General features: G+C 48.1%; 5 protein-coding genes across 7 annotated transcripts; 2 read left to right on the top strand and 3 right to left on the bottom strand.

Moving 5' to 3' along the window:
- Positions 1-372: 372 nt before the first annotated feature.
- On the bottom strand, positions 373-1967 carry CENPX (centromere protein X). Of its 2 annotated transcripts, none has more exons than XM_030461640.1 (5): positions 1788-1967; positions 1662-1713; positions 1537-1590; positions 1174-1262; positions 373-1067 (listed from the first exon to the last, which is right to left on the bottom strand). In XM_030461640.1, the coding sequence occupies exons 1-5, from the start codon at positions 1881-1883 to the stop codon at positions 1053-1055; spliced, it is 306 nt and encodes a 101-aa protein (XP_030317500.1). In that variant the 5' UTR covers positions 1884-1967; the 3' UTR covers positions 373-1052. The 2 variants fall into 2 exon arrangements, with proteins under 2 accessions (XP_030317500.1, XP_030317499.1); XM_030461639.1 differs by having other exon boundaries at positions 373-499.
- Positions 1882-11053, top strand: LRRC45 (leucine rich repeat containing 45). The gene is given in 19 exon segments (XM_030461632.1): positions 1882-2101; positions 2672-2733; positions 3517-3587; positions 3902-4080; positions 4578-4706; positions 4875-4987; positions 5520-5578; positions 5687-5764; positions 6362-6497; positions 6762-6839; positions 7004-7115; positions 7274-7344; positions 8218-8310; positions 8470-8562; positions 8878-9018; positions 9020-9052; positions 9142-9244; positions 9247-9288; positions 9634-11053. Coding segments are annotated over 19 exon segments (2010 nt in total). The 3' UTR covers positions 9831-11053.
- Positions 11054-11738: 685 nt separating this feature from the next.
- RAC3 (Rac family small GTPase 3) lies at positions 11739-16510 on the top strand. Of its 2 annotated transcripts, none has more exons than XM_030461637.1 (6): positions 11739-11863; positions 13550-13621; positions 13892-14009; positions 14613-14675; positions 15157-15316; positions 15428-16510. In XM_030461637.1, exons 1-6 carry the CDS (start codon positions 11829-11831, stop codon positions 15556-15558), a joined length of 579 nt encoding a protein of 192 aa, XP_030317497.1. In that variant the 5' UTR covers positions 11739-11828; the 3' UTR covers positions 15559-16510. The 2 variants fall into 2 exon arrangements, with proteins under 2 accessions (XP_030317497.1, XP_030317498.1); XM_030461638.1 differs by lacking the exon at positions 11739-11863 and adding an exon at positions 12538-12601.
- Positions 16511-19611, bottom strand: DCXR (dicarbonyl and L-xylulose reductase). The gene is made up of 8 exons (XM_030461636.1): positions 19501-19611; positions 19320-19417; positions 19053-19207; positions 17855-17897; positions 17448-17547; positions 17220-17284; positions 17004-17121; positions 16511-16807 (listed from the first exon to the last, which is right to left on the bottom strand). The coding sequence occupies exons 1-8, from the start codon at positions 19556-19558 to the stop codon at positions 16704-16706; spliced, it is 741 nt and encodes a 246-aa protein (XP_030317496.1). The 5' UTR covers positions 19559-19611; the 3' UTR covers positions 16511-16703.
- A 447-nt stretch (positions 19612-20058) lies between these two features.
- RFNG (RFNG O-fucosylpeptide 3-beta-N-acetylglucosaminyltransferase) lies at positions 20059-27886 on the bottom strand. The gene is made up of 8 exons (XM_030461635.1): positions 27298-27886; positions 26366-26414; positions 25732-25834; positions 25199-25352; positions 24526-24614; positions 24275-24440; positions 22840-22925; positions 20059-22619 (listed from the first exon to the last, which is right to left on the bottom strand). The coding sequence occupies exons 1-8, from the start codon at positions 27727-27729 to the stop codon at positions 22553-22555; spliced, it is 1146 nt and encodes a 381-aa protein (XP_030317495.1). The 5' UTR covers positions 27730-27886; the 3' UTR covers positions 20059-22552.
- Positions 27887-27916: the final 30 nt, after the last annotated feature.

Raw genomic sequence — 27916 nt, 5'->3', positions numbered from 1 at the left:
GGGAAAAAAATGGCTATTACTAATCATAAATACTACAGCCAGCCTGCAACAGAGAGCATGCAGTCCCTAAGACATGCTGGTGTCAGCTGCTTTTCATGCAGCCAGCTATGTATTTCCCAACAAAGCCAGTTCAGTTGGGTGGGTTCTGCCTACATGTGTAAGGTTTCTTATTTCACAGCTTCCTCCCCAGCCCCCCTGCTGGCTGCGGGGGCCAGGCTGTCCCATGATGTGGGATTCTCACACATGCTGTTTGTTATTCTGTCCTTTTTCCTTTCCTCCTACAAAGATTTAGGGTGGGTTAGGGGGAAACTTTGCAAGTCTTTGAAGCAACTTGACTTTCAGTGATTAATTGCAGTAAAGAGCCTACACAAGGGAGGGAGACTCTGTTTTAATTTATTAATGTTTCTTTGTGAGAACAAATTTATAGCAGAGGGGAAGCAGTTTCCGAGGAGACTATCAAATGGTTAAAAGGATCCAAGCAGTCTTTGATGCCACAGCCCTAGAGAAATACTGGAATGAGTGAGGAACAGACACTGTTTATTTATAAAATAAAGATCAGTTACCTGCTTTTCGCAAGAGCCTGTGACTGAGCTCCTGTTAACAACCTATTCATTTAGACAGGCTTGGAACTGGACTGCATGTTTCTGCCACAGCAGCCTGCTGAGGTGATGAGAGACTGAAGTCTGGACATTATTTCCAGCCATTAAGTCTTTCCATGCATCTCTGAGGCAGCACCTGTTTCTCACATTAGCCGAGAAAGTGACAGCATCTCACCATGCTCTGAAGTACCAGCCACTGTTAAAGGAGTTTAAGGCAGCAAGATGGAAATGAGTTATACGGCTGACCAAAACAAGTGTGTGGCAGCCTCTGTCTAAAACTAGCATCTGGCAGCACAGCTGTCCAGGGCTTTGTTGTGCTTAGTAAAGGAGAGAGGAAACAAGCAAAATGGCAGGGAAGAAAAAGTTGAGACTGTTCTTCCTAGAGCTGGACTCTGATGACAGGCCAGATGTTCACTGTCAGGTCAGGGTGTTCTGCTGTGCTTCGTGACACTTCTAGAAGTCTAGAAGCTGTAAGGAGAGCAGCAAGCCCATAAGCACGTCTGCTGGGTCCTTAAGCATCTCCCGAAAGGAAGAAAATTAAGTGCTTCAACCCCATCCCCGGTCTGGTACGCACCAGCTGCGGCAGCACTTTCTCCAGGTGTTCTATGTCCACCTGCTCCAGGTCCTCAGCCTGAGCTTGCCGCGCTGCCCGCGCCGCTGCTTCTGTGGAACGAGCGTAAGGAAAGGGGTGTTACAGGGGCTCGGAGACGAACCCAGGGGTCGGGGCGGGGATGCGCGGTCCCGCGGGAGAAGGAGACCGCGGGTCCCGTGAGAGGCCATTCATCGGCCCCGGGCCGGGTCTGCGAGGAGATGGAGTGGGCTGGGGGCGGGCGGCTGCTGAGGGAGGAGTAGGGAGTGAGTGCCTAGGCAGAGGGTTCTCGCGGGCCGGTAACGGGCCCCATCATAGTTCAGGCTGGCCCCGGGTGAGCGCGCTAACCTCGGACGAAGACGTTCAGCATCTCCGCCATCAGCGCCTGCGCGTCGCCGTTAACTGCAACGACAAAGAGGTCAGAGGAGGTGGGGGCCCTCCCCGGCCGAACCCGCTAGCCGCCCACCCCGTACCTCGGGTCCTGCGGTCCCGGAAGTACAGCCGAAGCAGCCGGTCCACAGTCTCCTGCGGGGAGAGGAGAGCGGCTGAGCGGGACGCGGCGGGACTGTCCCGTCCCGTCCCGCCCCGTCCCGCCGTACCTTCCTGAAACCGGCGGCGCGCTCGTCCCGCTCCTCCATGTCTCCACCGGTCCCGCCCCGGAAGCTCGGGAGTGGGCGGTCGTTCGGAGCCGCCATGGCGGAGCTCGGCAGGGCTTACGTGCGGCTGTGCGCGGCCCCGCAGGAGCTGGTGCTGCGGCGGCTGCGGGAGCTGGGCGGGCCAGCGGGCCGCGCCCGCCTGGACCTGGCGGCACAGAGCCTCTCGCTGGAGACCTGCGGCGCCCTGGGCCGGCTGCTGCCCGGGGCTGTGCCCGTGGCCGAGCTGGCGCTGGGCGACTGCGGCCTGAGCGAGGAAGGTGGGCGCGGGGCCCCGGGGCCGCCGGTGCGGGGCAGAGGAGCTCGCCTGGCCCGTGACTGGCTCAGGAGTCCCTAGGCTGGCAGAGGCGTTTTCCCCACCTCTTGAGGGGAACGTGTGAAGCTGTCGGCCTTGAATAGTCGGGGTCGGCTGCTGGCGCAGGGTGTTCAGATGGTGGTCTGCCAGTCTAGTTACTGGATGATTACGCCTGGCGAGCATTGACTGGGGACTCTAGTAGGGAATGAGGCTCTATACGCATGACCAGGGGGTAGGTAAACTAGCAAGCACCTTGTCTGTGCGGCCCATCAGGATGTGGGCTGTTTTCAAAGCTGCATTAACAAGGCACACAGGGTGACATTCCATTCCCTACCCAGGCACGTCTTTTCTATGTAGAAAAATCTGTCCTGAGTGTCCAGACTTGCTCTTCCCAGCAGTGGTGGCTGTTTACAAAGTCGTATGTGTTATCAAAAGCAGGTCTTCTGAGCTGGCTGTTTGAAAGAACGCTTCCAGCTCAGGCAGAGGGTTAAACACATGTATGAAACAAACGACTGTCTTTTTGTTTTTCACTCAGGTGTAAAACTTCTGTTACATGGCCTTTGCTCCAACACTACGGTCAAATGTTTAGATTTGAAGGTGAGTCTGTTTGAATAAAATTAAGACAAAGAGGTGGATAAGGAAATAAGACTGTAACCTTCATGAGAGTTAGAAGTAGACAGTCCTGGTGCAGGTTTTTTCTAAAAGGTGTGAACCTTTTTAAAGTTGTTGTTGCTAAGTGACAGTCTTTTCCTCTAGCATCATGTCACAACTTTCTGAGGTTTCTTTGCAGCTCATCTTTGGTTTTATTGAGTTACTCTGTTTTGGTAGGAAGTTGTTGCTGAATATCTATTGTCAGTTGCTGTTTGACCATTGTTTAACCAGCTTGCCAGTGTCTTTCAGCTAGCCTGGCGGCTTGGAACTGAGCATCCACTTTCAGACATGATGATCACTCTGCTGCTTGAGTGACTTTGCATGTCCCTGGCAGGTAGCCATTTTTTTGAATCTACTGTCCTGTGCTGCAGCACACCTTTCTTTCTCATCTGTGCTGGTGCCAGCTGAGTCCTTTTTAATGGAGTTAAAATGGTTCTGCTTATCTAGAATCAGCATTTGTTGTCCCATTATGGACTGTGCTGATGCTGTGCTATCTGGTGATTTTTATAAAGTCTCAGTTATTGTGCTCACAAGACTATTCACTATGCCTCCTAGGGTCCTGTGTTTTCTGGAAAGCTGACTGTTAAGTGAAGCAAGTGTTCCTCAGAGCACTTTGACAGACTGAAGTTGCATTGCAAGGATGGTGCACTTGGTGTGGTGTTTGGAATAACTGCACTGGGATAGGGTGTAGCCTACTGATACCTGGGACTTTTTTTTTTTTTTCCCCAGGGAAATAACCTGCGAACAATGGGAGCTGAGGCTTTGGGAAAACTTCTTAGGCAGAACAAATCCATCAGGAGGTAAAAAAATTCTTACTGCCTTTATATTCTTGCCAGATGGAGTACCACATTAGAACAGGGTAGTGGGTGGTTTTTGTTGCGACAGGAGAAATGTCAGGAGGTACAATTTCTGGTGAGGGGTGGGACAGATGAAGGAGTTAAAGTTGGCAGTGCCTTTCCTGAGCTGCAGGGCCCTAGCAGTGTCCTGCTCTGTGAAAACCAGTGTGTTATGGCAGTGGAGTGTTCGAATGGGTGCCATGATCCAGCTGTCACTCAAGGTCTTGGAACTGTCTGTTTACTCCATGAACTCAAATCCTTTCTGATTTTCTCCCTAGCCTAATCTTGGAATGGAACAGCCTAGGCATGTGGGAGGAGGGCTTTTCCTTTTTCTGCCAAGGCCTGGGAGCAAACAATGTTCTCCAGCAGCTGGATCTGCGCAATAACCAGATCAACCATCAAGGAGCGGGAGAGCTGGCCATGGCACTGAAACAGAATATCAGTCTTCAGGAGCTGGGTAAGAGTGACTTGTTCTTTACCCACGTCCGTATATCCATGCATGCAAACATATATTTTCAGCTTCATTGCAACCTGCCTTCATCGCTACCAACTGGTCAGTGTCATTCCTGGCTCCTGTCAGTCTGGAGTGCTTTGTGCAGGTAGTAAAGGCCACAGCCCCGTGGCCTTTGGAGAGTGGGAACTGTAATTGGAATCTCTGGAATCAAAGCTGCAGCTGAGAATGGGGTGCTTGGAGCAGAACAGTCCTCAGCAGAGGAGGGAATGGGTTCATCCCCACTTTTATGAGGCTGTTGGCATGCCTCATACCAGACTTTTGAGGTTTCCTTCATACTTGCTTTGTCCTTAGTAAGTGAGACACCACTCACCTGTGTTTGTCCTGAGGCCATCTGGGGCTAATTAGCCATGCTTGCAGATGTAGCAGCATGGTTTCTCTTGAGCCTTTTGTTTTTCAGCAGATGTGTTACTACTATGGTGAAAGTTTGCTTTTCTGTATAGATCTACGTTGGAATAATATTGGGCTTCTGGGCGGCCGAGCTTTGCTGAACTGTCTGCACAGCAACAAGACCCTGAAGAGGCTGGAGCTGGCTGGTAACAATGTTCCCGGTGACATCCTGAAAGCTGTGGGTAAGTATTGCTGGTGGCATAAGAAAGAATCATTAGCTCCTTTCCCATTTCAGCGCTTGAGAGAAATAGGGCACTTGCCTGCTCATCCTGAGTGCTGCCTTTTCCAGCAGTGCTTGCTTTCTGTAGCTTCAGAAACGTATGCATACTATCCTGCTCTCTCTGCATCAGAACGAGCCATGGATCACAATCAAGACCGTCAGACCATCCTGAGCGAGACCCAGAATCGAACATACATACTCAGCAAGGAGGTTTCAAGCCTGAAGGATGAGAAGACCAAGCAGGTCATCAGTCTTGGATGTTGGCTGTTCAAATGGGGCAGCTGGTATCCTGTGCTTTCCCTCAGTGTCCCCTTAAAACACTCAGTGACAGGATTATTGTGCACCTGAACTTAACATGTGTGTCTTCATGGGTGGGCACGCAGCATGGCTTAGTAAATTGTGTCCTTCCTCTGAGCATGGCTGCCCAGGAATCAAATCTATGACAGTATGGGTATGGATACATATTCTGCTGAACGTGTTCACTCTGGATTCTGGAGGAGATTCAGTGATTTTTTTTCAGCCACCAATTGGTTTGATATTTTCCATGTGATGACAGCCTAGAAATATGTCTGTTTTCCGTCTGAGACCTAACTGTGCAGAGTTCCCATAGCTGATAACCTCAGTCATACATGTTAATAAACCTGTCAAACCTCCAGTTTGCTTGCTTTCAGTAGCATGGCCTGACCTGTCTTCAGCTGTCAGTAGAAAGAGGAGAAATATAAATGCTTCAAGCTGATGCAGTTGATTTTCTCACTGTTGTTTGCCTTGTACACAGTTCTTGGATTTGATGGACACGATAGACAAGCAGAGAGAAGAAATAGCCAGGAGTGGAAGGTGGGTTGAATCTCTGCATGCTTTCTGCTCTTCAAAAGAAGAATTAGGCCCTGTCCATTTCTTCTCAAAAATTGCCCTCCTGTTTGTTTTTTTTCCCCCCAAATACAGGATGTCTGCAGCACGAGTCAGCCAGCTGCAGGAAGCATTGGATGAGCAGCACTCTATTATGAATTCACTGAGAGCCAAGTATGAAAGAGGAAAACCTGAGCCTTGTTGCTGTTCCATGCTGTACAGGCAGTGCTGACCAGAGTTGTTAAAAAGGGGGATAAAGTTGTAGAGTGGCTGGCTTACTGTTTCACTTAGTTCTGCAGTAATATCCAGAAATTATCCATTTGCACACAAAGGTGATTAGACTTCAAGCACCGATTAGCCTGGCTTATTCAGTTCTGTCAGAGTAAGCAAATTGCTTCTGTTACCTGGGTATAAAATTCTGTCCCTAATTTTAAAAAGTCTTGCAGTGGTAAAAAATAGCCAGCTTTGTTTTCTTGTGAGAGTGGACAAATCCTGGAGGGGTTCAGGCAGGGGAAACAGTTCATGGAGGACAACACAGGGAAAATGCAACGGAGTACCAGAACACCAGGTTCTGAGAAGTCTCAGGTCTCTCACTGTTTGCAGAGGGTGCAGAGAGAAGCAATGTCCCTTTCCGTGGGGAAAAAATGCCTCATTTAGCTTGCCTGATTTAATCCACTGCCAAATATATATTAACATCCTGTACATGTGGAGTATAGTGTTCACTGGAAGTGTCTTCCTCAGAAAGGACTCTGGAAATGTTTTTCTGTACAGGCTGCAGATGACTGAAGCTGCCCTGACTCTATCGGAGCAGAAGGTGCATGACTTGGGAGAGCTACTAAATGCCACAAAACAGGAACAGATCAGCATCGCTGAGCGCCATTTTATGGAGCTCCAGCAGCAAAAGCAGGTGAGCTGGATACGTCCTAGTTACGTTCTAGGTTATATCTGGTTTGTGTAGATTTGGGGCATGTTTGGTGGGATAAACAAGCACAATTTTTAGTGGGTTAGCCACAGCTGCCGTGACAAAAATCTTTGAGTAAATTAGATAGGTGAGTGCTAGGTGTGGAGAGAAGCCATGGTGTTTGTGGAGTAGGTTGGATTTATTTGTGTGTGGTGTTGGCTGGAGTAGGTTGGCAGTGCAAGAACTAAGGGATTTTGATTGTGTTTGCAGGAAGGTGCTGATCGAGAAGGCAAGCTTTTGTGTGATTTGTCTGCTGCCAGTGAGAAAAATCTGCTTCTAAGAAACCAGGTAGGAATGTAAGTCCAAGGCTGAGAAGGAGGACTTGGGCATTGTTCACTTCTGGTCTGTCCTCTGTTTTGATCCTTACTTTTGCCTCTGGTGATTGTTCTGTACAGTCAAATTTTTCTACTAATAGGAAAAGGAAATCCTTTGTAATGGTAATGTCCTTGTAGGTGGATGAGTTGGAAAAGAAGTGCAAAGTTCAGCAAGGTCAGCTATTCCAGGTAAAACAAGATTTGACCAACACAACAGCAGAGCTGAAGCTGCGGGCTGTGCAGGCTGAGGGTGAGTGGTGGAGCAGAAGCAGCTCATGGACAAAGAGGTTAGGATTACTGCCCATGAATCAACAATGAAAGGCAGCCAAGGAGAAGAGATTGCAACCATTTGTCATAAATACAGCCTGCCTAGCAGGAATGCCATAGTTGCCTGCTTTTAATCCACAGAACGCCTGGAAATGGAGAAGAAAAGATTTAAACAAAGCCTTGAAGATGTGGAATCCCTTCGGGTAAAAGAGGTAAGAAGGGGGTTTCTGCAGCATCCTGAGGTTAGTCTCTCTTCAGTCCTCACAGACTGGCACCACTGGAAATAAGTTTTTGCTGTCAGCTGCCCTTAAACAAATTTAAAAATTAGTGACTTCAGACTCCTGTGGGGTTGATAGGCAGTTTCTACAAGCAAAGCCTAGCTGAAGAGATCATAAGATATTCTATCAGCTAGGAAGATTTGTAGCTTGCAGGAGTATGGACCTTAGTGACTCTTGATTCTACACAAGAGGCTTGGAGGCTTGCCCTTGTGTCAGTCTTGTCATGCATAAAAGTAATTATGAATAAGCAGTCTTGTCAAGCTCATGGGAATATAAAGATGGATATCAAGACACGCATGCTGTATACAACCTGTCCTTTAATGGGGCTCAGCTTGCTAGTTCCTTCTCTGTTATGTTTCAGGGGGATTCTATCTGAGTGTGGACAGGACAAGAGGCTGTGGCCAACTCTCTTTGGAGTGTTTAATGAGGTGTGAAAGCTCTCAAAAATAAAATGGTAGTGGTAGATTTCTCTGAAGATTCTGAAATGTTGTAAGAAAAGGCATAGGCCAGGAAGATTTTAGCTGCATGACAACTAGAAAATTAATCTGTTTTTCTGTATCACTTGAAGATGAGAGCCCAGGCTCTGTATCTTAGCCTGATCTCTGCCTAAAGTTCCTAGTTTCTAGAGGACAGATTCTGTCTATACTACAGTTTCCTAGTGAAGCTCTGAGGGAGGTGAGAGTTCTCCTTTGGTGGTAGGTGGGTCAATTAGAAAATTCTCTTTTCATGCAGAATGTCCATGCTGCTTTGCCTGGATGTAGAAATGGGTTTCTCACACTTGCATAAATGGTTTCTGCTGCTTTGTAGTTGGATCATATGACACAGCACATAGAGGCCAGTGAACGTTCGATGCAGGACAGGATCCAGAGGCTGGAGGCCATCAGGATAGCTCTGGAGGAGGTGAGAACGGATGCTTCAGGTGCATTGCAATGCTTAGGTAGCAGTGGCAGGAGAAAGCTGCTGGGGAGATTCGTGGAGTCTTCCACTGCTGACCTGAATCATTGTCATGTGCTGTAGGAAGGAACAGATCCGGAATGATCTTTTGTGTTTCTGTGGCAGGAGCTGAGCAAAGTCAAAGCAGCTGCAGTCGCTGAGCGAGGCCAGGCAGATGAGGAGTTAATAAAAGTCCGAAATCAGGCACGGTTGGAGGAGGTAAGCACAAGGCCTATCTGTAGACCCTGCCTCTATGAGGTATGGGTTTGGCTGCCTACCGTGTAGTTTTGCCTTCTGGGGTATGGAGGAAGTGAAGACAGCGTTTTTCTACCAAGGACATGCCTGTTCCTCAGCAAATGAGCTGGACTTTGTAGTATCTCTCGAGTATGCAGCATCCATTAAGGGCAAGTTTTTTGCTTGTTCTTCAGTGCCAGTTATCTCAACCAAGGGTTTGCTGTGTTGAGAACAAAAAGGAGACTGTCCCTTCTCAGAAGTGGAATGGGACTAATGCCTTTCTGTCTTTGTGTCTCACAGCAGCAACGACTAGAACACCTAGAAGATAAGCTGCGGCTGATGACTGAGTCACGGGATGAAGCTCAGAACTGCTGCCTTAAGCAGAAGCAAATGGTTGCTGAGGCCCAAGCCAAAGTGAATCAGTTGAGCCTTCATGCTGATGGGACTCAGGAGGCGGCTAGAGGAACTTCAGCAGGTAATTTGGACTGGAGAAAGGATATGGTCACTGCAGGGGCAGTTATTAATGAATTCATGGTTATTCATGAATTTGTCGTTGTGTGTTAGGACCTGAACAGTAAAGAAGAGGAGAAAGTGACAGAGGTGAATAAAGTGAAATTGGAATTACAGAGCAGATTGGACATCTGCAGGGCTGAACGCACAGCACAGGAAGGGTGAGGGAGAAAATTGCATCCTTGGAGAGACAGCTGAAAGGTGATGTATCCTTTCATCTCAGATGGTGATGCCCGGTTACCCTGCAGTGGGCCTGGAGCTGAGCTACACCTACAGGCAGTGACAATGATGCTTCCTGCCTGTGCATCCAAACATGAATTGTAGTCTTCATCCTGATGTATTTGCAGGTATTCTTGTCCTTGTTTTTTAGATACCCAGACTTAGATAACTGTAACAGTTTGTCTCCTACACTGTCTCATACAGTTTCTCTCCTCTGCCCGTTGATTATCCTACTCACATTGCCTTTTGCTGTGCCTATAACATGTTGTTCCTGGTTATTCTAAGGACACTTCAATTTTCTTTGCTAATGCTGTTCTTCTTTCACAGCCGTATCAAGTAATCACCGTGAGGCACTGCTAGACAAAGAAGGTGAAATCTCTATGCTGCTGGAGAAGCTTAGAATGAAAGAGGCTGAAATCTCCAGGGTGAGGGAAGAAGAGGCTCAGCGAGCAAGTTTCCTGCAGAATGCCATCATGGCATATGTGCAGGGCTCCCCCTTGGGCACCCACAGTTACAGGAAATGAGAGCATGGCTTTAAGAATCCAGATATCTGCTCTGAGGAAGAGGGTGAGCAATTCAGGTACAGACTCTTCTTTCTGAGTGGGACAGTTTTGACACAGTTGGGTGACACAAAGGCTTGCCAACACTGAAAATTGTTCTTCAGAAATCTTGCTTCCTACTACATAACGGAGAGCAGGAAACAACCATCCAGGGCAGGGATGGAGGCTTGTGGGTCTGAGTTCATGCTGTGGAGCCCTTCCCCTTGCACTGCAGCCAGCATTTGAAGTAGTTTCTATGTCCTTTTATACAGCACCAGTCTGTTGGCACACCCTGTTGTTACCAGGGGTTGTATGTGCCCTGGGCAGTGCTCATTCTGAAGCATTTATTTTGGATGCCAGTGCTGCTCACAGCTTGATAAAGACAAGCAGCAGCATTACAGTTCTCTAGAGGTGGGAACCATTTACTTTGCTCGAGGAGTCACAGAGCTGTTGGAAAACACCAGTCTTCTTACTTACAATTTTGTACCTAATGCTTACAGATGGAAGCAGCAGTTCTTCTATCCCCTGCCACCTGTGTCTCTGGCTGTGGTGCTGGCAGTAGATACACATTCATTAACGGAAACAGCTATGCAGAGGGGGACTGCTGTGCAGTGGCTGACCATAACCTTGTTGGACAGCGGGCTTGGGCCATGGTTTAAGCCTCTACAACACCATCTGGCGTGCAAAGGGGTGTGTTGGGGTGTCCAGGCATAAGCATCTGTGCTTCCTCACTGAACCGCAGCTCTTGGCTGGAGTTCTGGCCCAAAATGCAACGGAATTTAATTTCAGTATGACAAATGGCAAAACTCCTGGTGGCTTTTCAGGATGCAGGAAGCAGAGTGCTGTTTTCTGGGCCTTAATCCTGGAGAGGAGCAGTGTTTCTGGCTCAGCACTGGGGAGCTGCTGCTCAGAGCAGAACAAGGAGAAGGTGCTTCCTTTTCCTGGCAATACCAAGTCCTCATGTGGTGTAAAGGGATGTGACGGTCTGAATCAGAGAAAGTGGAGACCTCTGTCTGGACAGCACTATTAGAGCCTTTTGTTAGTTTCTCCAGTGAGTTTGTGGTAGGAGAAATTATCTTGTGGTGCATATTTTTAAAAAGGCAACTGGAAAACAGAACTTTCTGTTTGGACACCTTGGTTTGTGTTCATGATTGCCATATTGAGTTTTGCTGGTTTTTTAATAAATGAGCTTTTGCATTTTGCTGTAACTCTGGATGGTGACAAACTGGAAATTTGGCTGATGTGGAGGGAGGGATCTGCTGCTGTGTTATTCTTAAGATCCTCCTAGTTTGTCGTGGAGTTAAAAGGCTGTTGTAGGCAGATAAGCTAAGTATGTCTACAGATTTGGTTCTGAACTATGGTAAAAGCAAAGCAGCTGGGCCCAAATGACCCAGACACAAGGAGGAAAGAGCCGGTGTTGATGGCTGGAGGGGCTGTGGGTGCTGGGCAGCTATGCAGACCAGCAGGTGAAGGAAAGGCAAAGCCTGTTGTTTTGAGACACTGCTACTACACGAGTTCTCTCTGTTCTCTTCTTGCCCGAGTCTTTTGGAGAGGTGGAGGAAGCCAAAAGTCATCTGTATGCAGGATTGGCTGCTGCTCCTGCATCTCTGTCGATGACGGTGAAACCTGCAGCTAACACACAATCAGGTTTTAAGATTTCACCCGTGAGCAGGTGGCCACTGGTGTGGGAGCTGCCGGTCGTGCTCCTCAAAGGGCAGTGCGCTAGTGACGCTCCCCGGAGACCGCCGGGGCAGCGGCGGCTACCGAGGGGCTGCCCAGAGGACGGGAAGGGGCGGAGGGCGATCGGCGGGCCCTCTGCCCTTTCTCGCGGGGGTCGAGGGGGGCCCTGGCTGCAGCCGCGCACGAGGGGCGGGGCCGGGGAACCCCCCCTCCCGCCGCAGGGCCCGGCCCGGCCCCGCTCGGCCCCGCCCGCCCGGGCCGTCCACTGCGGCGGAGTCGCGGCGGCGCCGCCATCGCGGGCAGATGCAGGCGATCAAGTGTGTGGTGGTGGGCGACGGGTGAGTTCGCGGGGCCGCCCCGGCCGCCCCTCGGCCGAGTGCAGCCCCGTTCAAAGCGGGCCTGGGCCCGTCGGGCGGGAGGGAGGGAGGGCCCGGCGCGGCCCCGCCCCGGGCCCGGGAGAGCCGATCCCGGCGGCGGGAGGTGCGGCCAGGGCCGGCCCGGGGCGCCGCGGGGCAGGGCGGGCGGGAGGGCGGTGCCGCAGCCCCTCATCGGGAGCTGGAGGGGACTTACCAGGCCTGTGCTGCGTCCCTGCCCCACCCGTTCTGGGTGGGCGAGTTGGGGCCCAGGGGCGCCCGCCGTCGCCGTCTCCCGGAGGGAGTAGGGACCTCGCTGCAGCGGCCGCCGCCCATAGCCCTGTCCTGCACCTCCCTTCCCTCTTAGTTCCATAAATTTGGGTCTCGGTTTCTTGACATGGTTTCCGTTCCACGACTAGTGGCGTGCTGCCTGGAAAACACACCTCGTCTTGGTTCCAAAATCCACCACCTCATTGTTTCTTGAGGTGGCTTGTATTTCACTATTTTTCATTGTACAAGCATGATACATCGTAAAGGCCTCCCTAAAAAATCTTTGACGTTCACAAGTTTCTCTTATATCTCCTTCTATGTTCTACGGTGAAATACATGGCTGTTCCTGATTACATCGGTGTACCTCCTGTCATTTTCTTGCTCTTTTCTTTTAGGCTTGTTCCTGGTATGCACAATTTGTATGCAAGATGCAGCCATGCAGATAGATCTAGGGTACTTCATAACTGTTTCCTACTTCATCTTGTATATTTTTTCTTCATTATTCCTGTTTTCTGATCACCCACAGCAAGGCACAGCTGATATACAGAGAGATAAATGTGAGGCTGGTCTTTGTCAGGGATTGGTCTTTCTACCTTCCCACACATGCCACCCGCTCAGATACGCACCTTAGAGTGAGGCCTTTCAGGTTCTGTAGCCTGCAGGTGCTAAAGAGGGGAGTGGGATAAGGAGCTCCCCACAAAACTAGCACTGCCCTTAATGTGGAGGGGAGAGCAACAGCTGTGAGCACAACGTGCTGAAAAGGGACTTCATCTGAAGGTTTGCAGTTGGGTGCTTTGCTTTAAGACTGGGTTGACAGTGAAGAGACTAAAAGAACTCTAATGATACCAAGCCCAATTACTCAGACGTGTGTGGGGTTTGTATATTATGAGACTTCCCTGTGTGGTGGGAGAGGGGTCATGGTTCAGGAAGAGTCAGGCTGGTCAGTGTAGTGGTTCCTTTTACAACCTCCCTGTTCTCCAAGACAGAGGATCTGATCCAGGGATAGCCTGGGTGAGTTCCTGTAGTGGTTCTCACTGTGCTTTGTGTTACCCTGGGCCATGACTGTGGGGTCCCAGTGGTCTCTTGTTTATTCATGAGGTCTATCCTTGTTACTCTTGGACTCCTTACAGAATTGGGTAGAACATACCCACCTCAGTTTCACTCAGGCACCTAACAGCCAGCTTTCCCTGTTGCTGATTGTTTACTCCTGATAGTCCTCTGTTCTCATAACTAAGCTTTTCTCTTACGCTGCAGAGCTAACTAAAATTCATACAGGAGGTACAGGTTTGTAGCCAGTCATCCAGTAACTTTATACCTCACCTCTTTTTTGGGTGGGGGGAGGGTGAATTTTACAGTGTTTCCTGCTGTAGCCTTCTTTATGGTTGTTACTCTTCTCTGCAGAGCTGTAGGGAAGACCTGCTTGCTGATCAGTTACACCACAAATGCCTTTCCTGGAGAATACATTCCCACTGTGTGAGTAATGGCCTTGAACTTTAGTGGATGTTTGCATGCACATGTATGTAAAAGTTGGCTTTGTAGGTGATGAGAAGGCTGCCCCAAATCTGACAAAACTCAGACACACAGAGGATGCTGGTGGCCTGGCTGTGTATGTGAGGAGGGCAGACTGTCTCCACTGGAAATGTGTTGCAGTGTCCTCTCCCAATTGACTCTCCCCCGGATTTCTTATAAAGGGATGTGCAGATCGCAGCAAGATTGTCACTGATGGGGACTCTTCCTTGGCAGGTTTGATAACTATTCTGCCAATGTCATGGTGGATGGAAAGCCTGTGAACCTAGGCCTCTGGGATACAGCAGGACAAGAGGATTATGACCGACTGCGGCCTCTTTCCTATCCACAGACTGTGAGTGCTGGGCTTATAACTGCTTATCTTGAAGACAGGGAGGCTCCCAAAGAGACAGCCTTCGTTCCTGTGAGGAAAGTAGGTTCTTGAGGCTGCAGCTGTAATTCTGATTGTTTGAGAAGTATCACAGTTGAAGTCACAGTTCAATCTCTCCCAAGAGAAATGTCTGTACTTCACAATGGTATTTGAGCCATGTGTGCCATGGGAAGGTCCAGGTGAAAGAAGTGGAGTGGGGCTGCTGTGCAGCTGGGCCATGTTCATATTCCCAGCAACACAGCTCCCTGCTGGGCTGGAGTAGTAGTGTTTCCATCTGTAGCAATTCTTACATTCCCCCTGACCAGGAGTGAAGCCCCTAGCTCTGTTAAAAATGTTTGTGGCCACAGGCTCTTAACATGCAGAATCCAGTATTGTAAGAGAACATGAAGTCATACTCAAAGGCTATTCTTTCCCTTTCTTTAGCAGCCTTAATAGGAAAAAATTTCTCACAGCCACAGTCCGTGCTTGTGGGAGGAGGTGGTCCTCTCTAAGGCTCCCTTTCCACCCTCCCTGAATTATCTCTAGCTGTTTCTTTCCAAACGGCTAATCCTCTTGTTTTCTGCACAGGATGTTTTCTTGATCTGCTTCTCCCTTGTGAGTCCGGCCTCCTTTGAGAATGTCAGAGCCAAGGTAAAGTATTTTCCTTCTGGGTGAAACAGTGGGAGGGACGAACCAGTGAAGTCCCCCTGCTCTACCCCAGCATCACACCTACAACCCTGTAACTTCTAACAACGGAAGATCATAGTCTGCAGATTTTGAGAGGGGCCCAATTTTCATTCATGACTTCTTGGCTGACTTTTTTGCCTTTCTGCATATGCATCTGCATCTTAAATAAGATATGGGATGTCATAGAAGCTAAAATGCAGTTAAGGGAAGCACTTTGTGCAGAGTTGGCTGGCATTGTCATGATTCCATGTCTCAGTGCCTTCATTATTATTACATCTGCACTGATCTTTTTCTGCAGAGCATATTCAGAACAGTAGGCAGAAGTTTTCTTCTTCAGGTGTTGCCACCATGCTGGACAGCAGTAACAGCTTTGTTCCTAATAGTAAATGCATCCTTGTGGTTGTATCTGCTGCTGTAGCTATTTTTCTTACTGTGCCTGTTTCAGTGGTACCCTGAGGTCCGACATCATTGCCCAAATACACCTATTATCCTGGTGGGCACCAAGCTGGACTTGAGGGATGATAAGGACACTATTGAAAGGTTACGTGACAAGAAACTGGCACCCATCACCTACCCCCAAGGTCTGGCCATGGCTCGGGAGATTGGTGAGTCTTGTGTGCTGGTGGATCTCTGTGGCAGTGAGCTTTTTGTTCTGGAGTGGATGAGGGATGGTGTCTCCTAGTAGAACTTGAGTGGTTGAGCTCTCTTTCCCCTAGGGTCGGTAAAGTACCTCGAATGCTCTGCTCTGACACAGCGGGGCTTGAAGACGGTGTTTGATGAAGCCATCCGGGCTGTGCTCTGCCCACCACCTGTGAAGAAGCCTGGCAAAAAGTGTACTGTGTTTTGAGGGCTGTGGCCTAGGTGCTGGCTCAGCACATTGTCATCCTCTGCCAGACTGCGTATTAGCTGGGTGTTTCTGGAGGGGGCTGGGTTGTGTAGGGCCCTTCATCATGTATGAAGTCAGTGTTTTTTAAATGTCTCTTTGATTTAACGTCAGTGTTGATGTGAAGGGGCAGCGGGGGCAGGAGATTAGCTGGGGGCTGTACAGGCCCCAGGGGAGGTAGAGTGGGGAAGGCAAGGTAGCTCCGTGGGGGAACAGGCTGTTTTGGCTCTCCTGAGCTCCAAGCTGAAAGGGCTGAGACATCGATCCTGTTCTGGAAACACCTGATTTCAACCTGCAGGTGAACAGGTATTTAAGATCCTTGTGGGAGTGGGGAGAGAGCTGATATCAACAGTGCTGAATGACAAGAGCATCTGGGAGAGTGGTAGGGTCTCTTGCCTAACCTACAATAGCTAATCATTAACAAATTGGTGCTCTAGCAGATACGTGCCTGAGACTGTTAAAGAAATCATACCCGTCCTCGATGGGGTCAAAGCAAATGAGGTATGAAACTGAAGAACTAATCATTAGGTGCTTTATTGGCTACTAGCCAAACAGCTCTGTGCTATCCATGTATTTGCCTTTTGTGTGTGCACACCCTACAACAGTGTGGTGCTGGTCCCCCCATCAGTCTTTAGCAGGGCCTCCCCCCCAGATCCAGTCTCTGCAGAGCAGGGCTGTGGTTGTTGCCTCAGTTTTGTTTTTTTTCTACTAAAGACAACAAAGGAAGCAATGAGGAGTCTGCTAATTTCTTTCCCTTCCCACTGAAAGTGCAGGCAGGCTCTATGGATTTGGATTAATGGGGAGAGCTTCTGAAGGATTGTGGGGGGGAATTAGGGTTGGAAGAGACAGGTCCAATTTCTAATCATCATGTAGAGTGACAAGATAAAACCTTATTTGGTGCAATAAACATTCTCCATGACGGTGTATATGATCTTTATTATATAGCAGCCTTTTAAAGGTAATTTTCTGCTTCGCTTCTTATACACGTTCCAGCCCTACTGCCCCTTTCCTCCAGCAAGACTGGGTCTGTGTCATTGTTTGCTGTCCATTCCACATCTATGAATTACTAGTATGAAAATTAAGGCCAGGTGTGAAATGCAGGTATCATCTTAGGAGACAAGAAATCCCCCATCAACCATCAGCGAGCTGCCAGTTGTCATAGCACTTTTATCACTCAGCAGAAAGAGAATGCTGTTCACCACATCATCCACCTCTGGAATTAAACAAAGACAATATCTGATGCACCCCTCAAACTGTACTAGAAAAACAAACACCCCAAAAGGCATGACTTTTTCTGCCCTCAAACTGTGCTTGAAGAAGCAAGGTACCTTTGGCTATGATGTCCATTAGAAGGGAAGTCTTGGATACAACAAAAGAGCCTATCCTGACAACAAATCAACACCACTAACCTGCAAACTTTCCCAGTGGAATCCGATTGATCATGGCAGCAGATTTCTGAGGGTCACTCCAGTTAATTCTCCCCATGTCGGTCATTACTACTGTGGGATTCACAGTGTTCACCCTAATCTGGGATTGAGAGCAACAAATAATCTAACCAGACTGCTCTGAGAGGAAATGCTCAGGCTCATCTCTCACACTTTTTCTTCTCTCAGGAAAAATCCTACCTTCTGGGGTCCCAGTTCCATTGCCATTACCTTGCTCAGCATATCCAAAGCACTTTTTGTGGAACCTCCAAGAGAAGGGAAAAGCAAGAGGCATTTAAGTGTCTAGCACTAGGTCTGGAACACACAGAGGTTTCTCACTGCTCAGAATTGGCAGCTGGCAGCTCGGTGGCTATGAGTCTCCAGCTAGGCATAAACAAGAGGGGCACTGCTAGAGCTGCATGTACTTACAGTAAACAGCATGGTTGTGCAGAGCACGCTGAGATGCCTGGCTAGAGACATTTACAATAGCACCTGGTATCTCTTGTGCAATCATCTGCCGAGCAACAATCTGGGAGGGGGACAGGAAAAAAAAAAAAGAAAAAAGAAGATACAATTGTAGGAGTATTCGTTACTTCATCCAGTAGGAATCTTGCTGGGCCATTACAGTAGCCAAAAGAGCAAAAATATCTGGAGGAAGTAAGTCCTCACTGCCTCCCACTTAACCAGAGAGAACCAAAGGGCTGTACACACAAATGATCAAGCTAATTTAGGATTACAGTCCCTTTAGCCCCCAGAGTGGACACTTATCTCTTCTGTGCAGAACAACTCAGTCACTGCTGTTCATGGAGACAACTGCGCTGACAATTCTTCCTCACCTGGGAAACATGAAGCACAGCCCCAAGATTCACATCAAAAGACCTACAGATAAATCACATTTAAAGTTAGAGTGGTTGCAGGCCAGGCCAGAGTGCTGTTCTAGGAGGCAGCAGAGGACAAGTGTTGCTGGTACATTGGAAACACTGGTGATACCCTAGAACATGCACAGAAATGCCAAGCTGACTGGCGACCAAGAATGATTAGGCAGCAATAAACCATTAATTGGAGGTCCGATGTTTAGTATGCAGGAGGGGGTGTACTCCTGCATCGTTGACGTTTCTGGTAGGACTTTGATCTTTAGCAGTCTTTAGCACACTGTTTAAAGTTTACACAGTGAGCCCTGGGCCTCAGCAAGTCACTCTTAGGTTAATCAAACCCTTCACAGGACTTTAAAATAGCCAAGACATCTGCTGTAAAATGGGTAGAGGCAGCTTTTCTTTTGTTTCCCCCATAGTCCTTGGCCAGATTTTTCCTGCTTGTTCTGCACAATGGTCTTCCTGTAATCCATCCATTTTAGTCACCAATTAATCCCTTATTATAGACATGCAATAGTCTTTTTTAATTCAGGGACAAAGCATGAGCTGTCTTCTCAGAAGGAAACAGACTCACCAAATCCTGTATCTTAAAGCTTAGCCCCGGCTGGAACTACAGATCTTTCAAGATAAAAAGATGTCATGTTATTGCAGTAAACAAATCTAATTTCTCACTATGACAGTTTTATACTTCCCTACTTTGGTTTGTCTTCTCTCCAAATTGTCTTACCAACAACTGCCTTTCAGTTTAGCAGAGACCAAGTTGGAGCTAGACTGGAAGTGCGGAGCTGGATTAACAGAAATGCATATTTGGCTACAAGTTCTGGCTCCTCAGTGTGGGATGGTGTCAGGGCTTTAGTTTCCTTTTGATATTTATCATGTGAACAGGGGTGATGTTAAGTAAGTATTACAATAAAGAAAGGAGACATACTCTGTAACAATGAGCAAAGCATTGAAAAAGTGAGCTTTGGGCATTTCTAGAAAGTCTGTAAATCTTGCTGGTCCAGATACCCCAGCTGCCTGCTTTTGTATGAGACACGGATCTCTGGACTCCTTTGCCAGTAAGGTTGAGGTTCGTTTCCTAAGACTCATCAGAGAGTTCCCCTCTGCCCCGGGCCCAGCAGAGGCCGGGGCAGGGCCGGGGGCACCCACCGGGAGCACTCACCGCTGCAAGGCCTGCCGCGTCACCTCTAGGAAGGGCTGGAGTTGCGCCACGGCCGCGTTGTTCACCAGCAGCTCGAATGGCCCCGCCGCGCCCACCGCCGCCTCCGTGGCGTCCCAGTCGGCCAGGTCCAGGCACAGGGGTTCGATGTCCGGGCACTGCGGCGAGGGAGGGCGTATGGGTGGGAGGCGCAGGGGCTGTTCCGAAGCGGGGGAAGTCGTACCCCGAAAGGGCCCCCGGAGGGTCGGGGGTCCCGGGGCCGTCCGGTACCTCTCGCTTGAGGCTTTCTAGATCCGCCGCAGTGCGGCTCAGCGCGGTGACGCGGGCCCCAGCCCTACTCAGCGCCAAAGCCACGGCGCGACCGATCCCTGGGGAGAGACGGCGTCAGCCCCGGCCCCGGCCCGCTCCCGGCTCCTGCCCCCCGACCCCGGCTCGCGTCCGGCCCCGCCACCTTTGCCAGCCCCAGTCACCAGGGCCCGGCGGCCGCGGAAGCTGAGGTCCTGTGCCATGTTGCAGGCTAGGCGGTGGGGCCGGTCAGGGGCGGGTCCCGCTCGTCCGGAGGCCGGCGAGGCGGGGCTGGTCCCGGCTCAGCCCCGCAAGGGGGGAAGGGGCTGCTGTAGCCCATCGCTCCTCTGGGCCACGCTGGGGCTCAGCCAGCAAGAGATAGGAGCAATTTTCTTGGCTCCGGTTCTCACTGAACTATCCTAGTGAGAGACCACGACACCCCAGGCTTCTTAGCAGGAGTCTTTAAGAGCTGCTGTGGCATATTTAGTTATAGGAAAGTGCTGAGAAAAGTTTACGACTAACTTACTCATTATTTGTTAATCAGAATCTGCAAGGTTTCTTCTCATGTATCTCACCTCCTCTGCACACCCAAATCATCCAGTTCACCTGCTTTTTGTCCATCTGACATCAGAACAGCCTGACACGGAGCTGTAGTCAGAGTAGAAGGTTTCTGATCAATTTTTGATCAGAAAGTTAAAAGCAACATGACAAAACACAGCCTTTGGCATATTTAAATATTTATTTTGTAGAATTACTGTATGTATGAGACAATAGTTTGGTTAAAAAACTGCATCCTGATATATTCATACAGCCTACTGTGCTCTTAACACAAGAAACCTTAAAAGAAATTTAAACAGTGCTGGTGAACATGGTCCTTTTTCAGTTTGTCTACCAGCATTGAGTCTTCTGGCTTTTGGGCACACCTACCTTGGGGTGACCAATGATTACTACAGTGTGAAACTTCTACAACTTAAGTTTTGCTGCCATCCATATGAAGTGCTGTAATTTTTGAACTGCAGTTTGCCACATAATCACTACCCAGTCCATGCTGTCTGTGATACCTTACAAGAGGCTTCTACTAGTGCAAAAGAAAGAAAAGCTCTGGTAGATGAGTTCAGAATAAGTGCTGGAAGACAAAAAATCTGAGAAAGAGCTCATGAAGGTTCAGTTTTCTGCCACAGGAGGCTGAAAACAAAACCCTAGTAAGTGGGAGGTTTGTGTGTGGGGTTTTTTTTTTTGTTTGTTTGGTTGGTTTTTTTCCTCTTTTTTTTTTGGTTAAGTATTTCTTTAGATACCAGGAATCTCCAAAGCCTTTAATGACAAATCATTAAACCATAGGATGGATAAATTCCAGTGAGGAGAACAACTAAAAAGAGGCAGAACATACCAGAACCTACTATTCCACAAGTCCTCCTGTTTTCTGTAGCAGGCTATCCATGTTACAGGTGTACCTGTTCCAAAACAGCCACCGTGCTATCTGGACTTTGATCTTATCCCAACAGCATCCTTATTCCCATACATCAAGATCACCTTAGAAGAAGTGAAGGAAAAAAGTTTAAGAATGAACTGCAGACCTGTAGCAAGTATCAGTCAGCTTGTTTGCTCCTCAGCGGTATTAACTAAAATCATGCTGAGAAGACAATGTACCCAGGTAAATGCTGAAATGTTTGTGCTTAAAGAGCTGCACGGAACTGCATTTCAGGGAGGTATACACCTCTGCTAAGTTTCACACTTGAATACACTGCAGGTGTTTACCTAAATTATACCACTTTTCAAACAGCAGGAAGTAGCTGAAGGTCCACAGTACAGCTCAGCACAGTTGTTTAGAAATCTGAAACTTCTGCTAGGTCCACATTCTAGCTGTTAATCACAGTCCCAGGTTATACGTCATTCTATTGATTCTGCCCTTAATTCAGCCTCAGACTCAAGCACTAAACCAGCAAGTATTTTCTGAAGAGTTTGTGAAAGTAAACAGTGGTTTGTGAAGCTGTTTTTTATGCTGTTCTTGATGACAGGTAGTGATCGCACATGGCCAACAGAGCCTCAGTTCTTCTACTTTCAAAACTAAGCTTACTTTATTCAAAAAGCAGCAGCAGGTGATCCTGCCACAGTATTGAACTTCTGCCTTTGTATGAGTGTGCAGTCTCCTTTTAGTAATTGTATGAACTTTCTAATGAAACACTATGGAGTTGAAATAAACATTGATATCAATCTCAAGGCAATCAGAGAGTATCTGAAGAAACTGAAGTGGAGTAAGCACAGTCATCCAATTAAAGGTCCTCAAATGATACCATCAAAAACTTCCTCAGGGCATTACAGCTATCTAGCATTCCTCCTCCCTCACTGACAACACAACATACAACACATAAACAGGGTGTGTTTCACCAGCCAATGAGCATGCTCTGGGCAAGGCAGACACTGCTACCACCTGGTTTGGCAAATATTCTTCAGTATCAAATATCAAGGGAACAGTCTCAGACCTGGCAGACCATCATAATGATCAACAACACTGCAATTTATCTGGTTAAGAGAGACAAGTCTGACAATCACCTCCATGGGAGGTACACATGGACTGTAGGAGAGAATGTGCACTGTGAGCAACTCCTTTCCAGTCCTGAGTAAGCTCACCCTTGCCCAGGGTTTTTCCATGACAAAGGCTTTCAGCCTTGTTTACCTTAGTGATTCCAGGATTTCTGGTGTGCAAGAACAGACACTGTACCAAGCCCACAGGTGGAGTTTAATCTGGCAGGCCACAGAAGCTCTTAAATAATTCTGTTCCCAAGAAAGATAAGTTAAAACTTCCCCTCTCTTGTCACCATGGGGGCTAGAGTCTGCTAAAGCACTCCAGCTTTAAGACAGTGGCTTCTAAAAGCCCCTAACAGAAGGAAGAATGCTACCATTCCATACCCATTTGCCTAGGATGTGTCCAAGCACAGATTCGCATGACATCAGACAGAGAAGTAAAGTGACTCATACACATGTGACTGTAGTCATCATACAAAGAGCCACTGGACAGAAGAACAAGAATTCTTCTTGGAATATCCCAGGCTGCAGCTGAACAAATCACACCTTCTTGCCTTTGTAAACAAGTATGTCTAGCTCCTTTGTAGGTACTTCTGGCTGTCTCTCAGAATAAAAAAACCCAACCAAAGCAGTCAGCCACAACTCCTGTCTTACACAAACTGGGAATGATGCAGGCATCAATGACTGGTCAAGAATTACGATGTCTTCTTAGTAGGGCACCAAATAGTGTCAGGATAGAGCAGACAATGGACAGATTTAAATCTACAGAGAAAAAAAAAATTAGATTGTAATTCTCCATGCAAAGAATGTACTAGCACTGAATATGCAACTATCCAATAGAGCAGAGAGGGAGGTTCTACCTGCCCATGGCACAGCAACAAGAGCTGACATGAGGAAACAACCCTATTCATGGGTTTGATCATGCTACACTTGATAAACATGTGCAAGGTAAGGAGGTCTTGTTTTGGAAGTGGACACTCACCGGGTTGGATCCTGCTGAAGGCCAAACACTCCTCCCACACCCACAACATTCTGTTTGTTCTCAGGGTCCCCATAACTTAGGGTTACCTGTAAAAGCAAATAAATATTTAAAAAATTGTAACACTAATGCAAAAAACAGAGTGGAGATAATGCAAATATTAATGAGCTACAAAGAGAGACTCCCATGATCCTTGTCTGATCTGAAGGATGCATTACAAAAAAAAAGCAGTGGGTAGTTTTGACACAAGCAATATTGGTACAGAATGGCAGCTAAGAAATGGACCACTGCTCATCTAAAGGCAGTGTGGGAAAATAAACAAAGGAGCTGAGTTGCATTGCCATGAAGGACAAGATGAGTTAGAACTATAACCTTTATAAAGGCATTAATCCAGCTAATTCACCAGCTGCACCTTCACCAAATAACATGTTCAACCTCACCAGGTATTGCCTGAAGTCTGCAATAGTGGTGTCTTAGCACACAGGGAATTTAGAAAAAATTGGATGTTAAATGGTATGCAAAGGACTGCTGTGTGCCAAACCTGGCAAAAAAATTTAGATCTCTGGAAAGCAAGTCCAGTGTTATTCTTCCACACAAGCACTGTTTCAATGAATGTTCAGGTGCCAGGTAAAAGAAGACATTTTCTTTTTAATCTTCTATTTCTTGGATTTTGGGTTAGCTGTTACAGTCTCAGGGAAGCAATGATCACCAATGAAAGGCTGTATTCAGCCTTCAGTTAAATTCACCAACACGGAGATTACATCACACTGGAATTTGGCCCCAAGCACACATTTCTGCTACCTAACACAATTGCCAGGAAAATGTAACAAAGTAGTACAAAGGGGCAAAACCACACAGTTTTCATGGTGTTTAAGAGGCAGACAAAGGTTCTGGATAGCCTTAGAGCTCCATCTGCTGCCCACGAGTTAAAAGGTATTCCAGCAATTAAAATACTTGATTTTTCCTAAGAAACATTTATTAAGTTTCCTGAAATTCAGACAAATTATTCTTAAAAATGATCAAACAATTTGCTGTGTTAGCTATTGAAGAGGTACTTGTTATAGCAGTGACACCGGCCTTTTGGAACAATGTGAATTAAGACTGAGACAGAAGTATTTTCTTACATAGCAGGCAAACGAAAATGTTGCCTCCTTCTACACTTGCTGCTGCTGTGACTCACAGAAAGTCGGGTTTAAGATATGGGGAACACCATATATAGGCTTAAAGTAGACGAATTTCCCCACAGAGGGGAGATCTAGAACCTAATTGGCTAGGGTGAAAGTATGCTTTTTGCTTAAATGAAGGAATTGGACAGGACACACCTCCGAGAAAGGCACAGACATCCTTCTTTCCTGATGAGTGCTTAACTTACAGAGCATATTCTTTCTGATCATACCGAGGTATCATCACAAGAACAGAACAAGAGTCTTAGCCCTACCTGCTGCAGCACAGACTCGCCTTGTAGTCTCTGCAGGTTTTCCAGATGGGAATGGAACAATGGGCTGTGCAGCAGCTTTACCTCCAGCAGCCCTTCAATGATGTAGCCAATAGTGCAATCATCAGGAAGACGCACTCTTTCTGCAGTGCTGATGAAATTACCTAGGCTGTGAGACAGAGGATAGGAAAGAAAATACGCTTTAAAGCCTACCAAGCACATACTGATGGAGCTGGGCTAAGAACAGTGTTTACCTGGCCCAGGGACTCATCTTCAGGGCAAGACCTCTGCTGATACAGAACCCCGCTCCACCTGTGGCAAACCAGAATTTCACGGTTGTCTTCTGAAGAGCAACAAGAAAAACACAGTAGTTACTGATGATCAGCTTTTTCCACTTGGCTGTGCAGGAAAGGGAACTTGGAGGTTCCACTGGATATCATATACTACACTTGAGTCAGAACAAGACAGTATTTACTTTAGGCTGCTGAAAGCCCTGCTAGCTGTTCTCTCAAAGGAAACTCCACCCTGGAGCCCACAGCTGGTGAACCATCAAGTTAGTGCAACTGAGGTACCACATGCAAGATGGGAACTACAGGCTAGCTCTGACCCAATTCTACCTGTCCCCTGGTCATTCTGGCCAAGGGTGGGGAGGCTCTGCTCACCCCAGTGTGAGGGAGATCACCAATATACATAATGAACAAAGGAAGAAAAACAGACATCAATCCAGGAGAAAAACTTTTTTACATATGCATATGAGGTCAGATCAAAGGTTCATTTAATCAAGCACCCTGTCTCTGAAAATGATCAGTGCCAGGTTGATTGCTTGCAGATTAAATCATTTGTTTTTATGGAGAAATCCTACAAACTCTCAAGGTTATAAAAGCTTAGGTCATGATGCTTTTCAGACTAACTGCAAAGCTTGCTTACTGATCCATCACTTTGAACATGGTCAGCTGCTTCAATGGGATGATCCAGACTCGGTCGCCCCACGTAGACATCCTGGCTGTGCGAGAAGGCAGATAAGAGGCGCAGGAGAGTCCGGGGGTTCACATAGTTGTCATCATCCACATGGCAAAACCATCTTTCAACAGAAAGCAAGGACATTACTCCAGAGCACTGACAAAAAAATGAAGTACAGGTTCACAGCCAAGTTTTAGTGTTTCAGGCTTGGCGCAGAAAGCATTTCCCATTGTCCTGAATTTGGAAGCTGAGAGCACCCACAGATCCTAATTCTGGAAAGGGGCTGAAATTAACAACCCCCTGTAGACTTTCATCCTTTCCACCTTCTAGATGATTCTTGTTCATACACCACTTCATGCTGTGCTCCCTTCCCTGTACTCATGGCCACATTTTAGCTAATAATACTGCATTACTTACTGGAGCAGAGAAGATTACTCACGTTTCCTGTGAACACTGAACTGGAAGTTACAAAGTCAATCAGAACAATGTGTTTCACCTACTTTTGCCCAGATTCTAGGAATTTATCATATTCCACAGACATCTTGCAACAGAGAGCTTGTCGGGTATGGACAGCAGAACAGTTGGTGTTGATCATATGATCCCCTAGAAAAATAAAGATCAGGCCTTTCAAGTTTGAGAACCATGTGTAGTAAAACAAACAAACAAACAAACAAAAAACTACAAAAGAAGTGCAGCTTTGGCACTGATGCTGACTGTCTGAAGTGCATGTGGTGCACACATGGTGAGTAAACAGTGAACTGCAGGACAGACAGGGCTCTGGGGCTATGCATATGGCATGCAAGCTGTAGAGCACATAGGAACATGTGAATAGCAGGTACATAAATATTGTGGTGAGACTGTACATAAAGGAAATAACCAATTTAACCTTGCATCAGGTAGACTGAAGCTTACTAATGGGATGGAAGTGGGTGCAAAATTGAACTCAGTATTCAGGAAGTTCCAGGCATCCTGCCTGGTAGTAAGTAGGAACAGCACATTCCGTGAAAGGAGTTTTCTCCCTTTTCTCCATCTTTTTTTTCCCCCAATTGATTGTGGAGCATGAAATAAAGATTTCTCGGTAAAGCAGGGCAGAAACAAAACTCAGACAACATGCAGCTATGCTACCTGGCTCACCTGCTTTCAGGCGTAGCTCTTGATCCTCCCAGTCTGTGAATATAAATGTCTGTGAGAGACAAAAATGGGTCGGGAGAAAGGTGTGTCCACATTTGAGCAACTAATTTCAGTTTTGCTCAATTGCAGTCATAATTCTGAATGTTTTGGCAGTTTATTTCAGAGTAGCCATAGAGAGCAGGATGAGGAGTAGCAGTGATGGAGAGAACCCCAGCAACTTCACCCCTTACCTTATTTGGTAAGTTTTTGCATTGCAAACCAGAAGGGTTTTATTTCAGCAAAGCATCCAAGATTCTACCCTCCTTTCATCTTGCAGTACAGCCAGACAATTTCCTAATACGAATGAATAACTGTCTTTTTTGGAAGTACCTCTGCAACTTCACCCCCTGTTCTCTGGCTAGGACTCATCCACAGACATTAAGCAAGGTAAAAAGAACGAATAAAAGTCAGGCCAGAAAGTGCCAGGTGGTAGACATTGTCTTGTCCCAAATAGCAGACATAATTACGTTAATAAAGAGTCACAGAAAGGTTTGGGTTGGAAGAGAGCTGGAAGATCATCTAGTTCCAACATTCCGTACCAAGAAAAAGGAAGCCATCCTATAATTCTGTGGAAAAACCCAAGTTGCTAAACTACGTAGTCCAAAATATTGGCTTAGAGGCATCAGCACCAGGGAATGTTGTACTTTCCGGAGTCACAGAAAAGTAAGCTTTTCCTGCTTAGACCACCCAACCCAGATTGTGACCAATGAGCTTAATCAACAACCAACCCTTCTGCAGACGGGTTAAGATGAACTATGAAGGTAAGACGACCTTCCGCAATCTTACACGGAAAGGTGCTTTCAACGCATGCAAGGAAAAAACGGGTGAAAAACTGCAACAGCTGCCGGAAAAACAGCGGGACCGGCTCCTTGCCGCCCGCAGCGAAGTCTCCTCACCTGTCCCCTCGCCCGGGAGATCCAAGTTTGGAGGAGCAAGTCCAGCCGGCTCCTGTGGTACTTCCTCGTAGTCTTCACCGCAATAAAGATGTCCTTCAGCTCCAGGCTCTCCCCGGCCGAGCCCCCGGCCGACCCCAAGCGGCCCTTCCGCACAGGCTGCGGGCTGCTGCCGAGGCCCCCACTCCGCCCACCCGCTCCGGCCCCCATCTCGCCGCCCAGCTCCCCACGCCAGCCCGCCCCGGTGCCGGGCACGCCGCTCCCCCCGGGGCCGCCTCTCTGTGGCGGGGACTCGCTGGGCCCAGCGGCGGGCGGGGGGCGGCGGCGGGGAGCGGCAGGAGGCTGCCCCAGGGGCAGCAGCAGCAAGAGGAGGGCGGCGGCGCTGAGGGATAGCAGGAAGCAGGCCTTGCGGAGCCCCAAGCAGGAGCCGCTCATGCTGCAGCCCCGCGGGCCCCCGCCGCGCTGCGCGGCCGCCTCATTGCCCCGCGGGCTGGAGGCAGCTCCGGGCGGGCCGGCGGCGGGAGCCCGAGTAACCCCAGGCCGCGCTGATCGGCAGGAGAGGCCGCCCCGGCCTGGCGAGCGCGGCCGGGCCCCGCGGGCGACGAGAGCCCCGGGCCGTACC

The sequence above is a fragment of the Calypte anna genome, chromosome 18 (assembly GCF_003957555.1).
Source record: "Calypte anna isolate BGI_N300 chromosome 18, bCalAnn1_v1.p, whole genome shotgun sequence".
NCBI lineage: Eukaryota > Metazoa > Chordata > Aves > Apodiformes > Trochilidae > Calypte > Calypte anna.
Note: the sequence above shows the minus strand (reverse complement) of the source record. Positions and strands in the feature narration are given on the sequence as shown.

Bases quoted from the DNA above. Each gene is read 5' to 3' on its own strand.
- CENPX (XM_030461639.1), bottom strand. From the start codon at position 1,883: ATGGCGGCTCCGAACGACCGCCCACTCCCGAGCTTCCGGGGCGGGACC. The intron at 1,263-1,536 runs GTTAGCGCGCTC...CTCGTTCCACAG, and splicing joins GCTGAACGTCTTCGTCCGAG to AAGCAGCGGCGCGGGCAGCG. The intron at 500-1,173 runs GTGCGTACCAGA...GTATTTCTCTAG, and splicing joins AGAAAGTGCTGCCGCAGCTG to GGCTGTGGCATCAAAGACTG.
- RAC3 (XM_030461637.1), top strand. From the start codon at position 11,829: ATGCAGGCGATCAAGTGTGTGGTGGTGGGCGACGG. The intron at 13,622-13,891 runs GTGAGTAATGGC...CTTCCTTGGCAG, and splicing joins GGAGAATACATTCCCACTGT to GTTTGATAACTATTCTGCCA. The intron at 14,676-15,156 runs GTAAAGTATTTT...TGCCTGTTTCAG, and splicing joins TTGAGAATGTCAGAGCCAAG to TGGTACCCTGAGGTCCGACA.
- DCXR (XM_030461636.1), bottom strand. From the start codon at position 19,558: ATGGCACAGGACCTCAGCTTCCGCGGCCGCCGGGCCCTGGTGACTGGG. The intron at 19,418-19,500 runs GTGGCGGGGCCG...GTCTCTCCCCAG, and splicing joins GGTGACTGGGGCTGGCAAAG to GGATCGGTCGCGCCGTGGCT. The intron at 17,548-17,854 runs GTGAGGAAGAAT...TCCCCCTCCCAG, and splicing joins CTGTGCTTCATGTTTCCCAG to ATTGTTGCTCGGCAGATGAT.
- RFNG (XM_030461635.1), bottom strand. From the start codon at position 27,729: ATGAGCGGCTCCTGCTTGGGGCTCCGCAAGGCCTGCTTCCTGCTATCC. The intron at 24,615-25,198 runs GTAAGCAAGCTT...GTTGCTCTTCAG, and splicing joins ATGTTCAAAGTGATGGATCA to AAGACAACCGTGAAATTCTG. The intron at 24,441-24,525 runs GTAAACACTGTT...TCTGTCTCACAG, and splicing joins AAGATGAGTCCCTGGGCCAG to CCTAGGTAATTTCATCAGCA.